The following is a 21,429-nucleotide window of genomic DNA, read 5'->3' as shown; positions in this document are numbered from 1 at the left end:
AAAGGTTTCCATCACCTTAAAGCGACTACTTATACCTTCATCTCACAGACCTATAAACTTGTTATACTGACAGATTCTACAGCTGACAGGGCAGGTGGAAAGAGGTGGAAAGAGAAGTAATTGCGAGCGCTGCTTTGGCTACAATTGAATAGAAACGTTAAAGAGTTTAGAGGTACAGATGGAATCACTTTCACTTTAGAATCATAGAATCTCTAAAGTGCAGAGGAGGCCATTCGGACCATCGGGTCTACACCAACCCACTGAAAGAGCACCCTGCCTAGGCCCACTCCGCCGCCCAATCCCTGTAGTCCCATAACCCTACCTAACCTTTAGACACTAAGAGACAATTTATCATGGTCAATCCACCTAACCTGCACATCTTTGGACTGTGGGAGGAAACCAGATCACCCAGAGGAAACCCAGGCAGGCATGGGCAGAACGTGCAAACTCCACATAGACAATCAGCCAAGGTTGGAATTGAACCTGGGTCCCTGGTGCTGTGAGGCAGCAGTGCTAACCACTGGTTATTATGAGAGATATGTATTTCTGAGATATTGACTGACTGAAGGATTTAAAGGCTTAAGATGGGAAGAGTAGCCAAACAACCCCAGATCAGGAAGGACTCCCGATCGGAAGCCCTCCAACCTAGCACATGCCCCTCCCTGACCCCCACATCCCATGAAGGAGCCTCATTGGCACCCTGGAGGCAATTGTAGGTAGGATGCTCACCCCCTTGCCGCACCTTGAAGTGTTAGGTGTCAGGTTGTCTCTGCCAAGGAGCAGGGCCTGAAGGGGGATTTAAAGGGAGGGTTGAGGGTGGGGGGAAAAGAGAGCGGCTGCCAATGATTAGGGTGTGGGGGTGCCTTGCTAATGATTCAGCGGGGGTTGCAGCAACATTTTGAGATCGGGGCGCCTTTTAAACATGATGCCCCAAGGTCTGAGGTCCAGGACCTGTCAAAGAGATTATGTCCCATCCCTCTCAGTTCCAGCACAGTCCCCGGTGTGCCATGGAATGGCACTGAAAACCTGGTTGGGGCAAAATAAATTTACAAGTGCCATTGCATGGCACACAGGAATTACTCCTCATGCCAGTGGGAATAATTCTGGTTTACCTGCTGGCGGAAGCACGGAGTCGCGGATTGGGGGAAATTACGTCCTCAGTGCAATTTTTCTTGAATGTTATTGTGGACAGGATCATATAATAATGACAAAATGGCATCCCATTCATATTAGTGCAAATGAAAAATGGGCAGAAATACATTAAATTGTATTACCTCCTGAGTGTAAGTAATAAATTCTAAGGGTAGCTCATGAAATTCCATTAGGAGGGCATCTAGGAATAAAGAAAACACAAGCAAGGATACAGAAACAGTTTTACTGTTCAAGACTACATAAAGATGTAGTTAAATTATGTCAAACACGTCACTTGGCAAGTAATAGGGAAACCACAAGCTGTAATAAAGTAAGCACCTTTAATCCCTATTCCAGCTTTCAAGAACCTTTTACCAGGGTTCTGGGTAACTATGTTGGACCACTTTTGAAAATGTGAAGTGGAAGTCAATACTTCTCAACTATTATGGATGTATCCACTAGATTTCCTGAAGCCATACTGTTGAGAAACATTAGTCAAGAGAATGGTAGAGGAATTACCCAAATTCTTTACCAGATATGGCTTACCAAAAGAGATACAATCGGATCAAGGATCAAATTTCATGTCAGGACTATTTAAAGAGGTCATGAATAGCCTGGAAATAAAACAGTACAAAACAGTACAAATCATCGGCATCTCATCCAGAGTCACAGGAAGCATTAGAGAGGTGGCATCAAATTTTGAAAAAAATGATGAGAGCATATAGTCAAGATTCCCCCCATAGTTGGGACAAAGGGAATGGGGCATGTGAGGTGGCAAGGAAGCCTCACGGTAGCATGGTGGTTAGCATCAATGCTTCACAGCTCCAGGGTCCCAGGTTCGATTCCCGGCTGGGTCACTGTCTGTGTGGAGTCTGCACGTCCTCCCCGTGTGTGCGTGGGTTTCCTCCGGGTGCTCCGGTTTCCTCCCACAGTCCAAAGATGTGCGGGTTAGGTGGATTGGCCATGCTAAATTGCCCGTAGTGTAAGGTTAATGGGGGGGATTGTTGGGTTACGGGTATTCGGGTTACGTGGGTTTAAGTAGGGTGATCATTGCTCGGCACAACATCGAGGGCCGAAGGGCCTGTTCTGTGCTGTACTGTTCTATTTCAAGATAGCACAGCAGGGAATGAAAGCAATGGCTGATGGGAGAGCACAGACTCATGGCTTTATAGCAGGGGAGAAAGTGCTAGTGTTATTACCTGTGTAGGCCAAACCATTAAAAGCTTGATTTAGTGGGCCATATCAGATGAAAAAAAAAGAATGAAGTAAATGATCTGGTACCCACACCAGATAGACATAAATCTTACAGAGTATGGCATATTAACATGCTTAAGAGGTATTGGGATAGAGGAGATGAAGACAAGCATAAGATTTTGGTAGTAATGAAGCAAAGAAGAGGAAGGGTTAGATTCTGATTGATTTTCCTCTAATTCATTTTGGTAATGAGGAAGTATTGGGAAATTAAAAAAAACTAGAAAAGTTATATTCAGTTAAGATCCAAGGTGAATTGCAAGAGACATAGCAGTCTTATAAATGTATTTGTGTGAATAAATTAGGTAGAACAGAGATAGCAATGCATGATGTAGTTCCAATAAAGCAACATGCATATAGGTTAAATCTAGCAATTGTTATTACAAGTACGGAAGAAAATTGAATATATGCACCAAAATGACATTATTGAATTGAGTTCTAGTGATTGGAGTTCACTTATCGTAATGATGCTAAAGCCAGATGGAATACAAAGTCTTTGTGTGGATGACAGGAAAATGAATGCCATCACCAAGAGGGATTTGTTTCCTAAACTACGTCTGGAGAATTGCTAAAGGGGTCTCTGTCCGAGAGGGCAAAGGAAATCTCAGAACTTGTGATGCCAAATGGACACTGTGAATTTAAAGTTATGACATTGAGGATGAAGAATGCACCCGCAACATTTCAGAGACTAACAAATTACGTTATTCAAGGACTGAGTCATTGTGCGGTGTATATTGACGATTTAGTGGTGTTTAGTCAAAGTTGGGAAGAACATCTGCAGCACCTAAAAGAAATATTTGAATACTTCAAAGAAACTAATCTAGTCATCAATTTGGAAAGAGCAAATTTGCTAAAGCTCAAATTTAGGACATAACATGGGACATGGTCAGACGGCTCGTAGAACGTAGAACAGTACAGCACAGAACACGCCCTTCGGCCCTCGATGTTGTGCTGAGCAATGATCACCCTACTCAAACCCACGTATCCACCCTATACCCGTAACCCAACAACCCCCCCCCTTAACCTTACTTTTTAGGACACTACGGGCAATTTAGCATAGCCAATCCACCTAACCCGCACATCTTTGGACTGTGGGAGGAAACCGGAGCACCCGGAGGAAACCCACGCACACACGGGGAGGACATGCAGACTCCGCACAGACAGTGACCCAGCCGGGAATTGAACCTGGGACCCTGGAGCTGTGAAGCATTGAGATCCAAAAATACAGGCCATTTGGGATTTTCTAGAACCTACAACAAGAAGAGATTTTAAGATTACTGGGAATGAATGGAATGATCGTAAGTCTGTGCTGAACTTTAGCAGTGTGGTAGCATCACTAACAGAACTCTTGAAGAAAAACAAGGAAGTTTACTGGACAAGGACTGCCAAAACTGCATTCCAACATTTAAAAATTATGTTGACAACAGCGTCAGTGTTAGCCGCACCAAATTATTATACAAAGTTTAAACTGGCTATGGAGGCTAGTGACATTGGTGTGGGGTCTGTCTTGTTACAGGAAGATGAACTTGGAATTGAGAAGCCTATGGGATATTTCTCAGGGAAATTTAATCCTCATCACTGGAAGTTATTCTACAACTGGAAAAAAACTTGGCATTACAACATTTTGAGATTTATGTTGCCAGTAATTCAGTAGAAACAATTATACACAGACCACGATCCCTTAAAATGTCTGGAGAGGTTTTGAAATTGGAACACCAGGCTATTTTGATGGAATTTGTTACTACAGTCGTTTAATTTGAGAAATTGGTTGGGAGAGAAAACATCATTGCTGATGCACTGTCACATGTGTAAAAGAGAATATTAGGAACCTTGTGTATAAATACTTTGGGGGTATATTTTATGTTAATGCATGTTTTTAAATCTTTGTAATGTTAGATCAGGTAGAACTGATAAGTAGTGGTTGAGAAATGAAATTGACTTTCAAATTATGACATTATATATGAAAAAAGATAAGTGTTCAGAATTGGGGAAATTAAGATTAAAAATTAAATTGGGATAAAATAAAAAGGGTAATTAATAAGGGAGTTGTCTGAAGGGATGTTTTGATATGTGAATCAGCATACAAGTGAGAAAAGTAAATGCTTACCTATGTGACTAGGGGAGAACCGATTGGGTGTAGAGGAGGTGACTTCAGTGTGGAGAGATAAGGCAATTGCTACTTATGTACTAAAAGTCAGGTCCACAGGGTGGGTAACATCAAAGGTAAATAATGATATATCGATAGCACAATAATTTGAGAAAGGGACACAGTCGAGGCAGCTACCATCACAAAACAACTGGATTATTCCTCCTGGCTTGTATCTCTTTTCTCAAAGTATGCCAAATTGAAAATAATCACTCAAAGAACTGGTGTTCCACATTACCTTTCTGGGTTGAGGGATACCCTCGCATTTAACATCAGCAGGATTCTTAACAAGAGGAATACAACTATAATGAATGTGTTATTGAATGGTTTACTGTGGAATTTGATTTCTATCCAAAATCTTCAAAATTTGCCAACAATTTCTCTTTCTATGGTTAATGGTTAAAACAAACACCCTTCAGCTACTGACTGATTCTTCTTTTATACTGTGCCAATACCTTATTAGTCACCTCACCTATGCGCATTCTCCATGGCTGCAACTTCTGCCAAAGCAGCTAAACTGAAAAACGCTGGGATCGCAGATGTCGTTTGCACTTCTGGTGAAATACTGCATGCCTGCTCATTTTCTGAACGACTGTAGTTGACTCCACTAACTAAAGTGTCTGTCTTTAGTGGCTGTCTTTTCTTTTCCTGTTTACATGGCACCTTCTCTGTTGTCAGATCTGCAGAAATTGAAAAGCAATTCCGAGTTAGGGAATTTAGAAATGGGAAAATTACATAAAAATGTCAGCACATTTAAAAATGAATTTATTTAATTGTTTTAGTAAGTCACTCCTCTCTTTACATCTATCTTTGACATAGGTAATGTAGCTAACCTGGTTTGAGGTCTCTTCCAATGGTATTGTGTAACTAACCATTGATACCAACTACAGAAAAACATGCAAGGAGCCAGGGTGGTTCTGGTGCTCATTACTTATTTATTTGTGCAATGGCTTCACCTCTCGTTATTTCTTACACATGAGAGAGAAATCAAGAACTTATCATAGAACAAAACACGAGCACTAACCTTCATCCAAGTTAGATGAATAATTACCATCAAAAAATAGTGTGACACTTTTTTAAAGTTACTGGGAGTGGGCGAAGGATGATGCACTTAAGGTACAGTTCTAACTTTTATTTTCTGGTATAATTTCCATTGAGTTTTGGAGTTAGGGGTCAACCTTAAGCATTTTGTAGAAGACCCTTTTTGGAGACCGCCTGGGTACTTTAAGAATTTAAAAAAGGTTGATTTAAACATGTTGAGAAGCAAGTGTCTGGCCTCTCAATATGTTAAAAAAATTACCAGCTGGGAGCAAAGCACACATGTCTAAGCACATATATCCATGACAGTCAGACACTAGGTGCAGTACTGCAGTGGGTATGGTACTGAACTGGTAACCTAAAGATTCGAATATGGTCATTTGTGGGCTAGCACAGGATCAAATGACCATGAGAGCTATCCGATTGTTGCAATAACCCCAATGCTTCACTAATGTCCTTCAGGCGAGGAAGCCTGCTGCCACTACTCAATGGCATACACTTTACTCTGGCCCACACCATTTAAATGGCTTAATGCCCTCTTCCATTCATTTGAATGAACAATCTCTATAAGGTGGCCCACCATCAGCTTGTCGGGCGACTTGGGATGGATGATTAACACATTTTCATCTACAAGAAAAAAACCAAAAAAGGGATTTGATGATCATTACTAAAGCTACTGATTTGAGATTGACAGCCTACATGTAATGCACGTGTAATATATTCCTGCATACAAACACACAAATAAGATTCAATCAAAATTAAGTTGAATGTCTCACCGGAAACTAAAATATAATTCCAAATCAAAATTGGTATTAATGTTTTAATGCTATTGAAAATTTATTTAGTATGGAAGTTGTCGTGGGCAATTATTTGTACCACACAAAAAAAACAGTAATAGCATTTATTGCAAATCAAATCCTTATTCAACTATTTATCCGGACACCTTCCTCTACGAGTATCATCTTCCACTTTTATAAGAATGCATGCACATGATTACCTGTACTTTGTGACAGAAATAAAGATTAGGCCATCAGCACCAGCAGTGTTTGAGTCTGCAGATGTACAATAAAATGAGGAAATCAGGAAGTGCTTTCTAAGTTGGCCTGTTCTTCCACAATCTTGCTACACTAATCGAGTTGGGATTGAAGTAAATGAAACACGTGCTGCTTAGTACTTACCCGCTAGCTAACTCCCAAACATGTATGAGGAGGTTAGGACATGCACATTCGGGTGTAAGTGAATTGTTAATGGCTTAATATGTTTTAAATACGGCCAAACAACCTGAAAATTTAGTTTTACAAATGTGACGTTCCATTTATTCGAAATTTAACTATTGTCAGAGATTTTAAAAAGGATTTTAAATCTTTTTTTTTCCTTGTCACTCATCTCACACTCTCAATCCCATCTTTTTTCCCCTCTCCATTTCGCTTTCTGTCCATGATTTTATATAGAATTCAATATTCCAATTTCTGCCTCCTGGCTTAGACTTTGTGCACCTCAGTGAGGATTTTTCAATCTGGTTGGTTGAAGAGACATAGTTTTGTTTTCTCTACTCCCCTATAGAGGGCACGGCCCTGGAAATGATCCCCAAATACCACGAATTGCCACCCAAAAGCCTCATGAAAACTGTCGGCAGCATAGTGAACGGTGCGCACTGTTGCTCCGCACTGATCACCCTGCACCTACCTCCTGCAGGTGACAAACGGCCATCAGCTGTTCGTATTAAGTGTGTTATTTTTGTTTTTCTGGCCTTGCGCTTTTGGCTGCCAACGAGGGGTTCTTGTGACGCTGCTGTTAGCGGGCTGCTTGGAACTGATGGGGCATGATCCACCTTCTCTGTATGTTCCTCAGAGTTCGTGTCTTGTGGTACTATGGCTGAAATATAAAAAACAATTAAGTTAACTTGCCAATACTCCAGTAGCATCGATGAGCATTAAACAAGACTGCTCAATTAGTTTGTTGAGAGAATATTGTACACATCTATTGACCTATTTCCAATGCGAAGATACTTACGTCTTCTCAATTGATCTAACTCTGCCAATTTGTGATTATTTTACTGAACACTTTGGGCCATTTTGAAAGTGCTCTACATTGCTGATAATTTTTACTTAGTGTCTCCAATTGAATAAATGGCTTGGTCTAAAAGGTACACATCAGAAGCTAATTTATTTCATTGGCTAAATGCTTTTTAAGCATAACCACATCATCCAGTTCCATCACTATAAAATATTGACGCCAGGAAATTGTAGATTTCTTTTCCTAGTTTCCAGGCTAATACTAAAATCTTACTAAATTAATCCACACGACAGATGCCAGAAACAACCGATTATCACAGTCATGAAATCTATACAATGAGAAGCCATGTGTACAATAATCAGTGACCTTGATACAATGGATTACAGAAAAGCACTAACTACCTGCATGCTTAGAACTTGCTTTGTACTTAACTCCTTCCTTTAAGAATTTCCAGCACCAGATTTAAATACAAAAGCATATTAGCTCACACAACAAAGAAAAATACAGCACAGGAACAGGTCCTTCAGCCCTCCAAGCCTGCGCCGATCACGTGTCCTATCTAGACCAAACACCTGCATCCTTCTGCACCCTGTCTGTTCATGTGTCTATCCAGATATTGAATTTAACACTCAAGTGGAAGTAACATTGCAAATTTCACTAAGAGATGACAAGTATGTGGTCACTTCTTTACTTAGGACTTTATTCAGTGCAAGACTTAGTTGTTGAATGATTACAAAGAACAAAGAAAAGTACAGCACAGGAACAGGCCCTTCGGCCCTCCAAGCCTGTGCCGACCATGCTGCCCGTCTAAACTAAAATCTTCTGCACTTCCGGGGCTTGTATCCTCTAGTCCCATCCTATTCATGTATTTGTCAAGATGCCCCTTAAACGTCACTATCGTCCCTGCTTCCACCACTCCTTCCGGCTGCGAGTCCCAGGCACCCACTGCCCTCTGTGTAAAAAAACTTGCGTCGTGCATTCCTCTAAACCTTGCCCCTCGCACCTTAATCCTATGCCCCCTAGTAATTGACCCCTCTACCCTGGGAAAAAGCCTCTGACTATCCACTCTGTCTATGCCCCTCATCATTTTTTAGATCTCTATCAGGTCACCACTCAACCTCTGTCGTTCCAGTGAGAACAAACCAATTTTATTCAACCTCTCCTCATAGCTAATGCCCTCCATACCAGGCAACATCCTGGTAAATCTCTGCTGCACCCTCTCTAAAGCCTCCACATCTTTCTGGTAGTGTGGTGACCAGAATTGAACACTATACTCCAAGTGTGCCCTAACTAAGGTTCTATACAGCTGCAACATGACTTGTCAGTTTTTATACTCAATGCCCCAGCCATGAAGGCAAGCATGCCGTATGCCTTCTCCACCTGTGTTGTCCCTTTCAGTGACCTGTGGACCTGTACACCTCGATCTCTCTGACTGTCCATACTCTTGGGGGTTTTCCATTCACTGTATATTCCCTACCTGCATTAGACCTTCCAAATAGATTAAATAGACAGTCGGTCAACAATTTGCAATGGTGCTTTATGGTACGTTAATGATGTTTACTGGATTCAATAGAATATTAATCATTAAATGGCTATCCTGGAGGCTGTGACATTATTGAGGACATTAAGTTTCACTCCATCACAAATGGAATGTTTATTTTTGCAGACGAATTTGAATATTTAAATTCTACTCACAATGCAGAAGCCAATGGATTTTAAACAGCAAACATTTTTATCATTAGGTCCCCAACAGTGGAGAAAAATCAGATTAAATTTCAAGTCTAGTCTGGCCTATATAATCTGCAGAGTTGAGACACTAAACCTCTTGGTAAGGATTCTGGTTAATGCTTAGGAAGAATTTTATTGTAGTAATCCATTTACTGGCTGTTCCATTTGAAGGTTAGTGTAACTTGCTTCATAGTTATTGTAATTTATGATAATGGTAATAAAAATAGATTAACCGGATATGATTACTGTGGATTTAATTGTATTCCAACAGACTGCTGGCCACAATATTCAACCTAACAGTCTCACTGGGGCACTTAAGCCATTATATACAAATTTACATGCATGCTCTCTCATATGTGTAACATCCTCTGGGAACAATTAAAACATTTTATGTGCTTGTTTCCATCCATGCGTCGTTCTGTGAACATCTGCAGTTACAGCTCTTATCCTGAAGCTAAACAATGCAATATTTCTGAAAGGGTTCAAGAGCTGACGCCACCTCTTCCCTTACCCTACTCTCTCCATCAAAGAAATTCTACGAAATAGCAAAATTAATCTTTATTCGTACCCTGTGTGTTCTTTTGGTTTTACACTTGCTGGCTATTTTCCAACATGGAGATGATCCTAAAATATATAAATTAAGATGTAAAATGCCAACTGGATAATGGGAATCCTATAACCTATTCTAAATAATGGTAAATGAATAAACAGATAATAATAATCTTTAGTGCCACAAGTAGGCTTACATGATCACTGCAATGAAGTTACGGTGAAAATCCCCTTGTCACCACACTACGGCGCCTGATCGGGTACACAGAGGGACAATTCAGAATGTGCAGTTTACCTGACAAGCAAATTTTTCAGGACTTCGGGGAGGAAACCCGAGCAGACACGGGGAAAACGTGAGGACACCGCACAGATAGTGACCCAAGCCGAGAATCGAACCCGGTCCCTGGCGTTGTGAAGCAACAGTGCCAACTACAGTGCTACAGCCCCGCCCACCACTGTGCTACCACGTCCCCCCTAAGCCATTGACTGCACGTGCCGGTGTTTCAGTCCTGATCCACTGGTCATTTTCAGAGCCAGGGCAGTATACCTGCTAACTTTCACTGTAGAATTAATATAGGGGAGAATATTCACAAGACTAATGGGTAAGCATAACTATACTTAGTTAGCTGACTTTAAATAGCTCTCAAGAATAGCACACAATCAAGTGCTCTGATTACTTACTCTACCAGAGTGGTTGGTGACCCAGAGCAAAAATGGGCACCACCTGAACTTAAGTAGAGAGATCAAGGCCGGGATTCTCCCCTACCCGGCGAGGCGGGGGTTCCCGGCGTACCGGAGTGGGGAGAACCACTTCGGCGTCGGGCCTACTCAAAGGTGCGGAATTCTCCAAACCTTCAGCGCAGGCCTAGCCCCTAGAGTGCCTCCCGCTCCGCCGACCGACGCGAACAGCCTTTGGCGCCCCCGCCGACCGATGCGAACGGCTGGCCGAAAGGCCTTCGCCGGCCAGCGTGAGTCCGCGCATGCGCCGGAGCATCAGCGGCCGCTGACGTCACCCCGACGCATGCGCGGTGGAGGGGGTCTCTTCCGCCTCTGCCATGGTGGAGGCCGTGGCGGCGGCGGAAGAAAAAGAGTGCCCCCACAGCACAGGCCTGCCTGCCGATCGATGGGCCTTGATCGCGGGCCAGGTCACCGTGGGGGCACCCCCCAGGGTCAGATCGGCCCGCGCCCCCCCAGGACCCGCTCGCGACGCCTGCTCCCGCTGCACCAGAAGTGGTTTAAACCACGTCGGCGGGACAAGCCTGACAGCAGCTGGACTTCGGCCCATCGTGGGCCGGAGAATCGCCGTGGGGGGCCCGGCAACTGGCGCGGCGTGATTCCCGCCCCCCGCCAATTCCCGGGTGGCGGAGAATTCCGGCCACGGCGGGGTTTACGCTGGCCCTGGGCGATTCTCCCAACCCTGCGGGTGGGGGTCGGAGAATACCACCCCAAATCTCTTCAAATTAAATAAGGCCAAGCTTGCCCTCACTCCTGCATTATCACAAATATAAATCAATCTTCCACAACATTGCTTTTCAAATTTTATAATAACAAACTTCTATCCTCTGTTAAATTCTTCCGCCTGAACTATTTAGCACTTGAAAATCTGTGACTAGTCAAAGTGTTCATTAACAACTTTGTTCATCATTGTACAGAAGGAAGATCATTCCATCCAGAACCTGCCAATCATAGATCACTCCACCAGATAGTCACATTAAAAAAGAGCACTGTAACATCAATCATAAGGTTGGCATTTTCCATATGAACCAGGTGAATAATATAGTGTGTACTGACATATTGAAATAAAGTAGGGCTCATATGCTTTGAGTCTGATTTCAAGCTTCCACAAGCTCAAATCTATTACACTTCTGTCAGCATACAGCACATACACGGACTCAAATATTAGTTCTGGTCTTGCAAAATATCCGTTAGTTGTTTTTCAGATATTGCTAGTGCACTGTTTAGAATTGTATCTTACTTCACCTTTACCCTCCTTCCTCCATGCTATCTGGTATTGTAAATGACACTCAGTCCTCAAGTAATGCCCCCTTCCCTTCCTAAGCCACAATCATTACAACCTTCCTCAAAAAACAACACCCTTGCTGTGTTTGTAATCTATTGCTTCATCTCTAACTTTGCTTTCACCTTCCTTCTTTACCAAAAAACTCAATGTTGAATATCTTCAATTAGAATCACAGAATCCCTACAGCGCAGAAGGAAGCCATTTAGACCACCGACTCTGCACCAACCGTCTGAAGGAGCGCCCTATACAGCTTTACACCCCGGCATATTCCCTCCTCCCCCATCCCACAACCAACCACTATTTTCTTCTTAATCCACATTTTTCCCCTCTTCAATATCATCTGAAAACATGGGGGGGGGAAACATCCTTATAGACAGTAACAACACCTATTTCTACCTGTCCACCAGTTCTCAGCATTACAACTATTTGTGCTATCAGACCACTTATCTGACATCCAGTTTTGATTGATTTGCACCAGTCCAATATTAAGATGGCCGAAGCCATCATCTTCGACTTGCGTCACAAATTCATGTCACTAATTCCATCACTATCCCAGCCAGTCTTTTGATTAAACTAAAATTTTTGGGGTCTTATGTGCCATACTGACCTTCCACTGAGATTCCAACCACAAAGATTGCCTATATCTACTTCGATAAAATCACCCATTTCCACTCCTGCCTCAGGCAAACGGTTGCCAAAACACTTATTCTTTTGTCACCGTGACAAGTGACTATTCCAATGGGTGGTCTCCCATGCTTTGTAAACTTAACTTGATTCAAACCTCTGCTGCTGTTCTCCTATCTCGCTCCTTATCCCATTCACCCGTCACTCCTATTCTTGCTGGCATGGGTTACCAATTCCCCCAAAGCTATCAAGTTAAAATTCGCACCCTCTAACCTGCTCTGGGTCTAAAACTCCTCGAGCGCTCCCTGCTCCTCTCACTCTAGTCAGCTGTGCGTTCTCCCCTCTTCTCTTCAGCTCACTCCTGGCAGACATGCCTTCAACTGTGTAACAACCAGACTTGGAATTCCCTGTATATCTCTCTCCCTTTCCAAATTCAAAAACTTCCTTAAAACCTCCTTTTTGACCAAACCTGTGGACACTTCCCCTACTCTCTCCTCTCCTCCTTTGGCTAGGCAAATATTTGTGCCCAATTATGTCGCGATAAAGCACATTGGGGGAGTCTATCTTAACAGGTGCTGCATGAATGCAAGTTATTTTCCCATCAAAAGGTGTAGGAATCCAGAACATAACTAAACATGTCTAATTAACGTGTATAAATGCAAAAGCAAAAATACTGTGGATGCTGGAAATCTGAAGAAAAAAAATGCGAAAAATACTCGGCAGGTAAGGCAATGTGGGTGGAAAGAGAAACAGACTTCATTTCAAGTTGGTGCCCTTTCACCTTCGACTTGAACTCTGATTCCACAGATGCTGCCTGACCTGCTGCAGAGGATTTCATGCATTTTCTGTAAGGTACAAAAATAGCTCGAAATTTACAGGAATTTGAACAACCAGCACATGGTTGGTTCACTTCCAGACATCCAATATTAAAATTCATCTAGACTACTTTACTTTCCCTAGTCCTACCTTTATCACTTTTTTGTTGTTCAGTGGATCCACTCCTATTCTTTTTCTTTTTCCTCGTCACTGTTGTGTTCTTGCGGTCAAAGGTTACTGGACTATATTGTGGAAGGCTGTTGAATTTCTTTGCAAATTCCTGCTCTAGATTCCCTAACCTGGAAGGCAACGAAGACAGAACACGTTTACCCAGCTTTTGTGGTAATTAGTGCAAGGAAGTTGTAGAAAAAGATAAATACTTACAATAAGCCAAAAACCACATATAAATGATCCAGACTAAGATATGGCAGAACAGCTTGTGTGTCTGGTCTGCAATAAGTAGTTAGTGCAATGAGTGACGACAGCCAAGAAGAAGGAGGAGTAGATATCTCTATCTTGAGTCTCTGGGGCTCAGAGTTATTGAGTTGCAATGCAAATTGTAGACACTTGGGACACAGGGGAGCAGTATCTGGGTAGTTTGAATCATAGAAGAATCATAGAATCCCTACAGTGCAGGAGGCTGCCATTCAGCCCATCGAGTCTGCACCAACCCTCTGAATGAGCACGACCTAGGCTCACTCCCCGGCAACCCTACCTAACCATTGGACATTAAGAGCCAATTTAGCGTGGCCAATCCACCTATCCTACATAACTTTGGACTGTGGGAGGAAACCACAGCATCCAGAGGAAACCCACGGAGACACGGGGCGAACATGCAAACTCCACAGAGACAGTCACCTAAGGTTGGAATCAAACTCGGGTCCCTGGTGCTGTGAGGCAGCTGTGTTAACCACTATGCCACTGTGTCGTCCAGGCTGCAGACTTTGGTAACAACCTGGAGAGAGACACAGCTTCAGAATGGCGTTGTGTGACCGATGACGTAAAAGAGTCACATGTTGTAATTGTGATTTACAACAACCAGAAGGATGTGCATGAAACTAATAAAGCACTTGTGCAAAAACGTAAAAGAAAAAACTAGGATTGGATAGGTTGTTTGCAGAAGTGAGAAACATAGTGGTTCGTAACATTCTCAGAAGGGCAATCAGTGGTGAATTGCTGCTCTGTAGCAACTTACCTGTGCTTGAATTGTAATGTGCCTGTCTCGCCCGACCTCCCTGAATCAGATCTGGTGAGACTGTAGAAGTGTCCACAGATCCAACCGTGAAGTGCAAAAGAAGCTGAGCAAAGGAGGACACACTCCCCTTTAACGACACTAGCTACCATAAAGCAGGTGAGTTTAAAGGTCCCACTGAAAGGTAGAAAGTCAATTTCTAAGGTAATTGAATGGGATGTGGGGTTGGGGGTTCAGTCATCGGCAGGAGGAATCCAGGCTCAGGGGCAAGAGCGGCTGGGGGGTGCTGAGGGGTTGTTGTCATTAAGGGCTTTGGTTGGGTCGCTTAGTTGAGAGGGGCTTGTGGGGGATCTCTTGGTGAATCGGAGTGTGTTGGTGGGGGGATGTATGCCATGCAGGGCTTGGCTGTTTAAAATAGTTATTCTGAAGTTAGAAGTGCTTCTTCTTCTTCTAACATTTCAGATTAACTCTACATGTAAAACAGACAGAGCATCCAAAGTTAGCGATTTAAATTGCTTTGTCGGATTGTTCCCAACCCAGCGCAATGAACCAGGGAAAGTTAGTGCTTCTCGACAATTGCCGGGTAAATCCTTATGTGGGAACTTCCAAGAGGGATTCGCCAATGCATCTTTGGGGTGCCTCCAAAATGCGACACCTGGAGACAGGAAGTTATGGTCCAATATTGAAACACTGGCAGAATTTTTCCTTCCCTAAACAAATGTGCTGTACTGTTCTATGTTCTAAATGCTCAATATACTCAGTTATGGAAGGAAAAAAACGTTTGTGTGAGCACATTTCGAAATATTCTTGATGGCAGAACGTTCTGAAAAATGAAGTACTCTTTAATGGCTGACATTTGATCTGTACAGATAAAATATCACATAATATGATGCCATCAGTCACAGTTAAAAGCATACAGACAGAAAGATTGATGGTGTGGGTAGGTATAATCCTTTCCTTCAAGGTCCACTGAAAATCAGATGTCAGTGATAAGTTAATTTAATAATAGTACAGTTTGCAAAATAGACACAAAAGACGGTCCAACACACAAATCCATTAGCTAAACATAAGTGAATGGCAGACAGGCCACCAGGTTAAATCCCCAACATGAGTGGCGGGGAAAGCAGAGAAAGAAACTGATCTCTTACCCGAGAGCAGGTTCATCTTTCGGTTTCAACTTCTTCAACTTCTTGGTTCCACTGGTCCCAACATTTGAAAATGACCATTCTTCCTCTTTCCAACATCCCTCATGGTCAGATGAACCTCCCTTCCCTGAAGCTTTCTTACCTAAAAGCAAAGCAAATACATTTCTGCACCATTCGGAACACTCCAGGATTTGGGTCTATATTCCGCCGTGCAAAGTGAGAGCAAGCCAACAGACTCCTTCAAAACCCAATTCTTACTTCCGTGTAATTTCTTTTCCAATTACGGGGCAATGTTAGCGTGGCCGATCCACCTACCCTGCACATCTTTGGGTTGTGGGGCCAGGATCGAAACCAAGTCCTCGGCGCCGTGCTAATCACTGCGCCATCGTGTCGCCAACTCCCCAACAATTAACTAGCTTCCCCATGGCTTCCAACAATTAACTAGCTTCCCCATGGTTTCCAACAATTAACTAGCTTCCCCATGGTTTCTGTAATGAACTCCAATTGGCTTTATTGGTTGGCCAATTGGAGTATGAGCTCCCTCAATGATAGCTCATTGAGGGGGCCCATATAATCACCTGTAGGCTTTGTGAGCAGTCTTAAGCTGACTGAACTGCTAGCAGCACTGTTTGTAGCTGCTCCTGTAATATCGTTATTATAAATAAATATTGGTGTGGTGACGGAACTCCTGCCTCCCATGGATTACTACAGTTTCCAACAATTAACTAGCTTCTCCATGGTTTCCAACAATTAACTAGCTTATCCAAGGTTTGTTTTGTAAGGAACTGTTTAAATAAATTTATAAAATTTATATTAGTAAAACAAGAGTTTTGCAATTATTCCAAACTGTGAATTTGTTTCAGAATTCAATGGCAAACCTCTTGAGCCATGCGTTAAATGGGAAATGTTAACTCCATCTCCTAGCCTACACTTCTTGAATTGCACAAAATCACCAGCTGCACGAGATCTGCAGTCTTCCATTCAGCAAGGCAAGCCAGTGATCTAACATCTGACCTTGTTCTTTGCATTATCCACCTGCCAGCTGCCACCATCAGCCAGAGGCTGATAAGACAAAGTGCTTTCCCTCCACTGCAAATCTTTCCTCCAAATACTCAGGTGAGCTTTGAAGCCAGTATATTTTCACCTCCAGCAATTTTTTTCACAGCCCCCAGATCACTGATCTTAGCAGAGCTGGCAAAGTTAAAATCTACACAGAATGCTGCCGGCCTCTCTGAAAGTGCTCATCTGCTGACGGGAGGGGAGTTTAAACAGGCAGACTTGTATCTTCAGTTCCACAAACATCAGGTTACAGAAGGAATCACTGGAGGCAAACACATATTCCCATTTAGACCTTACTTTTGCAGCCTGGGGACAATTGCTATCTGGAAAATGTTTTGGTAGCACACACAATCTTTAAAAAATCATAGGATGTGAGCAAGGTGAGTAAGGTCACCAGTTATTGCCCACCCCTAATTGTCCATGAACTGCTGCATTCTGTCTGCCGATATACTGGAGGCTGTTCCAGGATTCAGGCCCAATGATAATGAAGGAACAGCAATATATTTGCAATGTAGTATGCTGCCTGATTTGGAGGAGAGCTTAAGGGTGATGGTGTTTGCACGTGCCTAGATGGTGTTGGTGTTTGCACTTTGCGTTGTTCTGGATGGTAGAGGTCCTAGGTTTGATAGGTGCTTTGTAGAAGCCTTGGGAGGTTGCTGCAGTACATTGTGTAGATAGTAAACTCTGCAGCCACCTCTGGTGGAGAGAATGAATGGATGGGGTGCTAAGCTTCTTGCATGTTGTTGAAGCTACAGTCATCCAGGCAAGAGGGGAGCATTCTATCACACTTCTGACTTGAGCCGGAGGAGGAAAGGTCACTGCTGTAGGAGCTGAAGATGGTTGGATGTGAGAGGAACTTCCGGGGCTGAAACGATTGGCCTCTGACAACTGCAACCATCGTCCTTTGTGCAAATTATGACTCACTAATCCTACCAATTTAAAATTTACGGAGCTCCTTAGTGGCACACTTTCAAAACTTTCATCATTTTACTGGTTATTGAGAGTAGACTAATGGGATAGTAACCGGCCTGTTTGAATTTGTCTGGATATGGTATAAGTGGGCAATTTTCCATTTTGTTGAGTAGGTGCCAGCATTGTAGCTGCATTGGAACAGTCTACCAGTTTATGGTTAGACAAGCAATTGTATGAGGGAAGCAAGGGGCGGCTGAGTAAATGGAGACAAATTGTGCTTGTGGCGACTTTTGCTGATGATTGTGGAAAGAGCAAGTATTAAACAGTGCAAGTCAGGAAATCTTTCATTCTTTGTCACCTGGGGGTTGACTGCATTTCCTTGAATAACCAAAGTTGCATTGTAATGTTTTATGTCTTTACAACTACTTGAGTTTATATAGTTCCTTTAACATAGTTATAACGATTCATGGTTTTTCCGAGAAGCGTTATCAAACATAATTTTACATTGAACCACAAAAGGAAATTTTAGAACAGGTAACAACATACGAATGTAAGAAATAGGAGCAGGAGTCGGCCATTTGGCCCTCTGAGCCTGCGCTACATTCAGTCATGCCTCAACCCCCCCCTTTCCATATTGCTCCCATATCCCTTGATTCCCATATCCCTTGATTCCATTAATATGTAAAAATATATCAGTCTCGATCCTGAATAAACTCAATGGCCGAGCATCTGCAGTGTTATGGAGTGAAGAATTCCTAAGATTCACAACCCTTCAAATGAAGAAATTTCTGAGACTGTGATCCGTAGTGTTTTGACTTCCAAGCCAAGAGAAACATCCTCCGTGAATCAAGACCCTTAGGAATTTTATGTATTTCAATGTTATCACCTCTCACTCGTCCAAACTCTGAGGAATTTAGTGTGCAAGTCATTGCTCATACGTTAAGTAAATGATGAAATCTGGAGCCAATCTTTTCTTTAACAAAGTTTTATTTACAAAACCCACAGAGCACTCGGTTTGTGGAGACCAGAACTAATTGCCGCCTGGTTGAGGCCTTGCCGATGCAGCCGGATGCTGGGAGACGGCGGCATCGGCATATTTAAATTAGTCTAATGGATCTTTTAAATATTATCTGGATCACATCCAGCGTGGGCGTGATCCAGATCATGCCGGGTGCCGTGAGCTGGATGACTCGCGATTGGGCCTCTCCTGGCATTAACTAATCACACCCGGCTCTGCAACGGGCACAACGCAGTGAATGAATTGCGCCCCGTACTATTTTAATTGGTTTTAACCCCAAAGAAACAAACTGAGAAACAAATTAAAGGGCCAAACTTTGGTTCTTATACACTTGAGAATAATTCTCTAATCTTTCCCCAGTAAGCAAGAGCTGTTCTCACTTACAAACTAAAGCGTGCACTTCATTGTAACAGGATTTCAACATTGACCGTTGCACCCAATCAATTCAGTCTCTCCTCATCGGACAATACCCTCATCCCACAAATTATTCTGGTGAGCCTATGCTGAGCACTCTTTAAGGGAAGTAAGCATATCTTCCACCGGTAGGTATACCAAAATTGTACACAATAATCCAGGTGTGGTCTCATCAAGGCCCACTAACAACTGAAGTAAGATTTATTTATTCTAATGCTCCACTTCCTATGTAATAAAGGCTAACATTTGTTTTCCTAATTGCTTGCTATACCTGCAGGTTAACTTAAAACGACATATTGGTCCCAATGAATGCCAACATTTCCCAGATTCTGACCAATTAAAAAATATTCTGCTTTATGTTCATCCCAGCAAAGTACCTAATTTCGTATTTCTACACATTATATTCCATCTGCCATGTTCTTGTCCACTTACTTAACATCTTTGCAACCTCTCTGCCGTCTCCTCACAGCTTACGGGTGGGATTTAACTAAATGGGAACAAAGTCCCATAGCGAGCAGGTATGGCCGCGTTTCCCAGTGTTCACAGAGCTGAGAAACACAACATTATAAAACTGCACTAGCATTCGATAGGGGGCCTCAGCAGGAAACACTCGGCCAAGGCCGCAAATAGCCCTGTCTTGCGCACTGAGGAGCCTGATGCACAATCAATGGACACGAAACGTAGGTGAAGTCCGAATCGAAAGGCTTTAATCAGCAAGAAGTGAGCCCAGCAGCAGGAGTACAGAAATGGCCTGGCTGCTGGAGGACACGGGTTCTTATACCCCGCCTCATAGGCGGAGCTACCTTCCTCTCGACCAATGAGAATACAGAGAACACGATACTTGGGCCAATGGGCAGCAAGCCCTCTGCACCAATGGCAGCTCACACTCCCAGGTACCGTAATACCCCTAGTCATACTACCACATTCACCCCTTGTTGAGAAAGGAACCGGGCCGGGGGAGTGAACGGGGAATGAGGACATGGAGAGGGGCGGGGGGGGGGTCCCGTGCGAGTGGGTAAGAGACTGGTAGTTTGACTAGTGATGTCGGATCATATCTCTCCAACGGTGGCTGCCCACTGGCCCGAAAACTATGTACAGGGTCGTGTCAGAACACAGCAACTATATACAGGTTTGAGAGAAAATAAAACGAGAACACAAGCAAAAAGGGTCCATCAACAATTCACACAGACTCGATCAGCCGATCGGGGGCCTTGGACGTCCTCTGCGACCTGCGGAGCTTCGCTGGAGACGTTGGAGATGCGGGCGTCCATGACTCCGGGAGCGATGATCCGGTCCTTGTGGCTGTGTCCGTACCCCTAGTTGGAGCTGGTGAGGGCCGGGCCGGGCAAGGGTCGTCCGGTCCTCTAGGCAGCATGGGTAAGGGTGTCGGAGGGCCAGGGAGGGGAGTGACTGCCGGAAGCAGTTGCGGTTGGGGGGGCTGGCGCTGGGGGCAATGGCGGGGATCCGGCGGGTGCCAGGTCCCGTAGGGAGACCGTGTCCTGTCGGCCGTCGGGATACTCCACATACACGTACTGCGGGTTTGCATGAAGCAGCTGGACCCTCTCGACCAACGGGTCCGACTTTTGCACCCACACGTGTTTCCGGAGCAGGACGGACCCGGGGGTAGCCAGCCAGGTCGGGAGTGGGGTCCCTGAGGAAGACTTCCTGGGGAAAACAGGAAGGCGTTCGTGAGGCGTTTGATTAGTGGATATGCAAAGAAGTGACCGGATTGAGTGGAGGACATCTTGGAGGACCTCTTGCCAGCGGGAGACTGGGAGATTTCTGGACCGTAGGGCCAGCAGGACGTTATTCCAGACCGTACCGCTCTCCCTCTCGACCTGTCCGTTACCCCGGGGGTTGTAACTGGTCGTCCTGCTTGAGGCAATGCCCCTGCTGAGCAGGAATTGACACAGTTCATTACTCATAAAGGAGGACCTCCTATCGCTGTGAATGTAAGCGGGGAATCCGAACAGGGAGAAAATGGTGTGTAGGGCTTTAATGATGGTGGGTGTGGTCATGGCGGGGCAGGAGATGGCGAACGGGAAGCGGGAGTACTCGTCAATCACGTTGAGGAAGTACGTGTTGCGGTTGGTAGAGGGGAGGGGACCTTTGAAGTCCATGCTGAGGCGTTCAAAGGGGAGGGAAGCCTTTATCAGATGCTCTTTTTCGGGGCAGTAGAAGTGCGGCTTGCATTCCGCGCTGATGTGGCATTCCCTGGTCACCGTCCTGACCTTCTCGATGGAGTAGGGCAGGTTGCGGGTCTTTAGAAAGTGAAAGAAGTGGGTGACCCCCAGGTGGCAGAGGTCCGCGTGGAGGGTTCGAAGGCGGTCCACTTGTGCGTTGGCACAGGTGCCGCGGGACAGGCCATCG

The 21,429-nt window shown here is 44.0% G+C and overlaps 1 protein-coding gene across 15 annotated transcripts in view; it reads right to left on the bottom strand.

The window, feature by feature from the left end:
- Nucleotides 1–21,429, bottom strand: part of LOC119968893 (HMG box transcription factor BBX) — a 267,812-nt gene that overhangs the window by 16,195 nt on the left and 230,188 nt on the right. For 13 of the 15 annotated variants that reach the window (XR_005461263.1, XM_038801847.1, XM_038801852.1 and 10 more), the window contains 4 exons: nucleotides 15,660–15,798; nucleotides 13,470–13,618; nucleotides 7,253–7,441; nucleotides 5,001–5,208 (listed from right to left, as the gene is read on the bottom strand). Coding sequence is in view for 13 of the 15 variants with exons in the window: in XM_038801847.1 (XP_038657775.1) it covers nucleotides 5,001–5,208; nucleotides 7,253–7,441; nucleotides 13,470–13,618; nucleotides 15,660–15,798 (685 nt within the window). In the remaining 2 variants the exon portion in view is untranslated. Of the gene's footprint in view, nucleotides 1–1,274; nucleotides 1,334–5,000; nucleotides 5,209–7,252; nucleotides 7,442–13,469; nucleotides 13,619–15,659; nucleotides 15,799–21,429 lie in introns of all 15 variants that reach the window. The other 2 variants (XR_005461264.1, XM_038801855.1) reach the window with 1 other exon arrangement.

Source organism: Scyliorhinus canicula, chromosome 7 (assembly GCF_902713615.1).
Source record: "Scyliorhinus canicula chromosome 7, sScyCan1.1, whole genome shotgun sequence".
Classification (NCBI taxonomy): domain Eukaryota; kingdom Metazoa; phylum Chordata; class Chondrichthyes; order Carcharhiniformes; family Scyliorhinidae; genus Scyliorhinus; species Scyliorhinus canicula.
The sequence above is the reverse complement of the archived record's forward strand: the minus strand, read 5'-3'. Positions and strand labels throughout refer to the sequence as shown.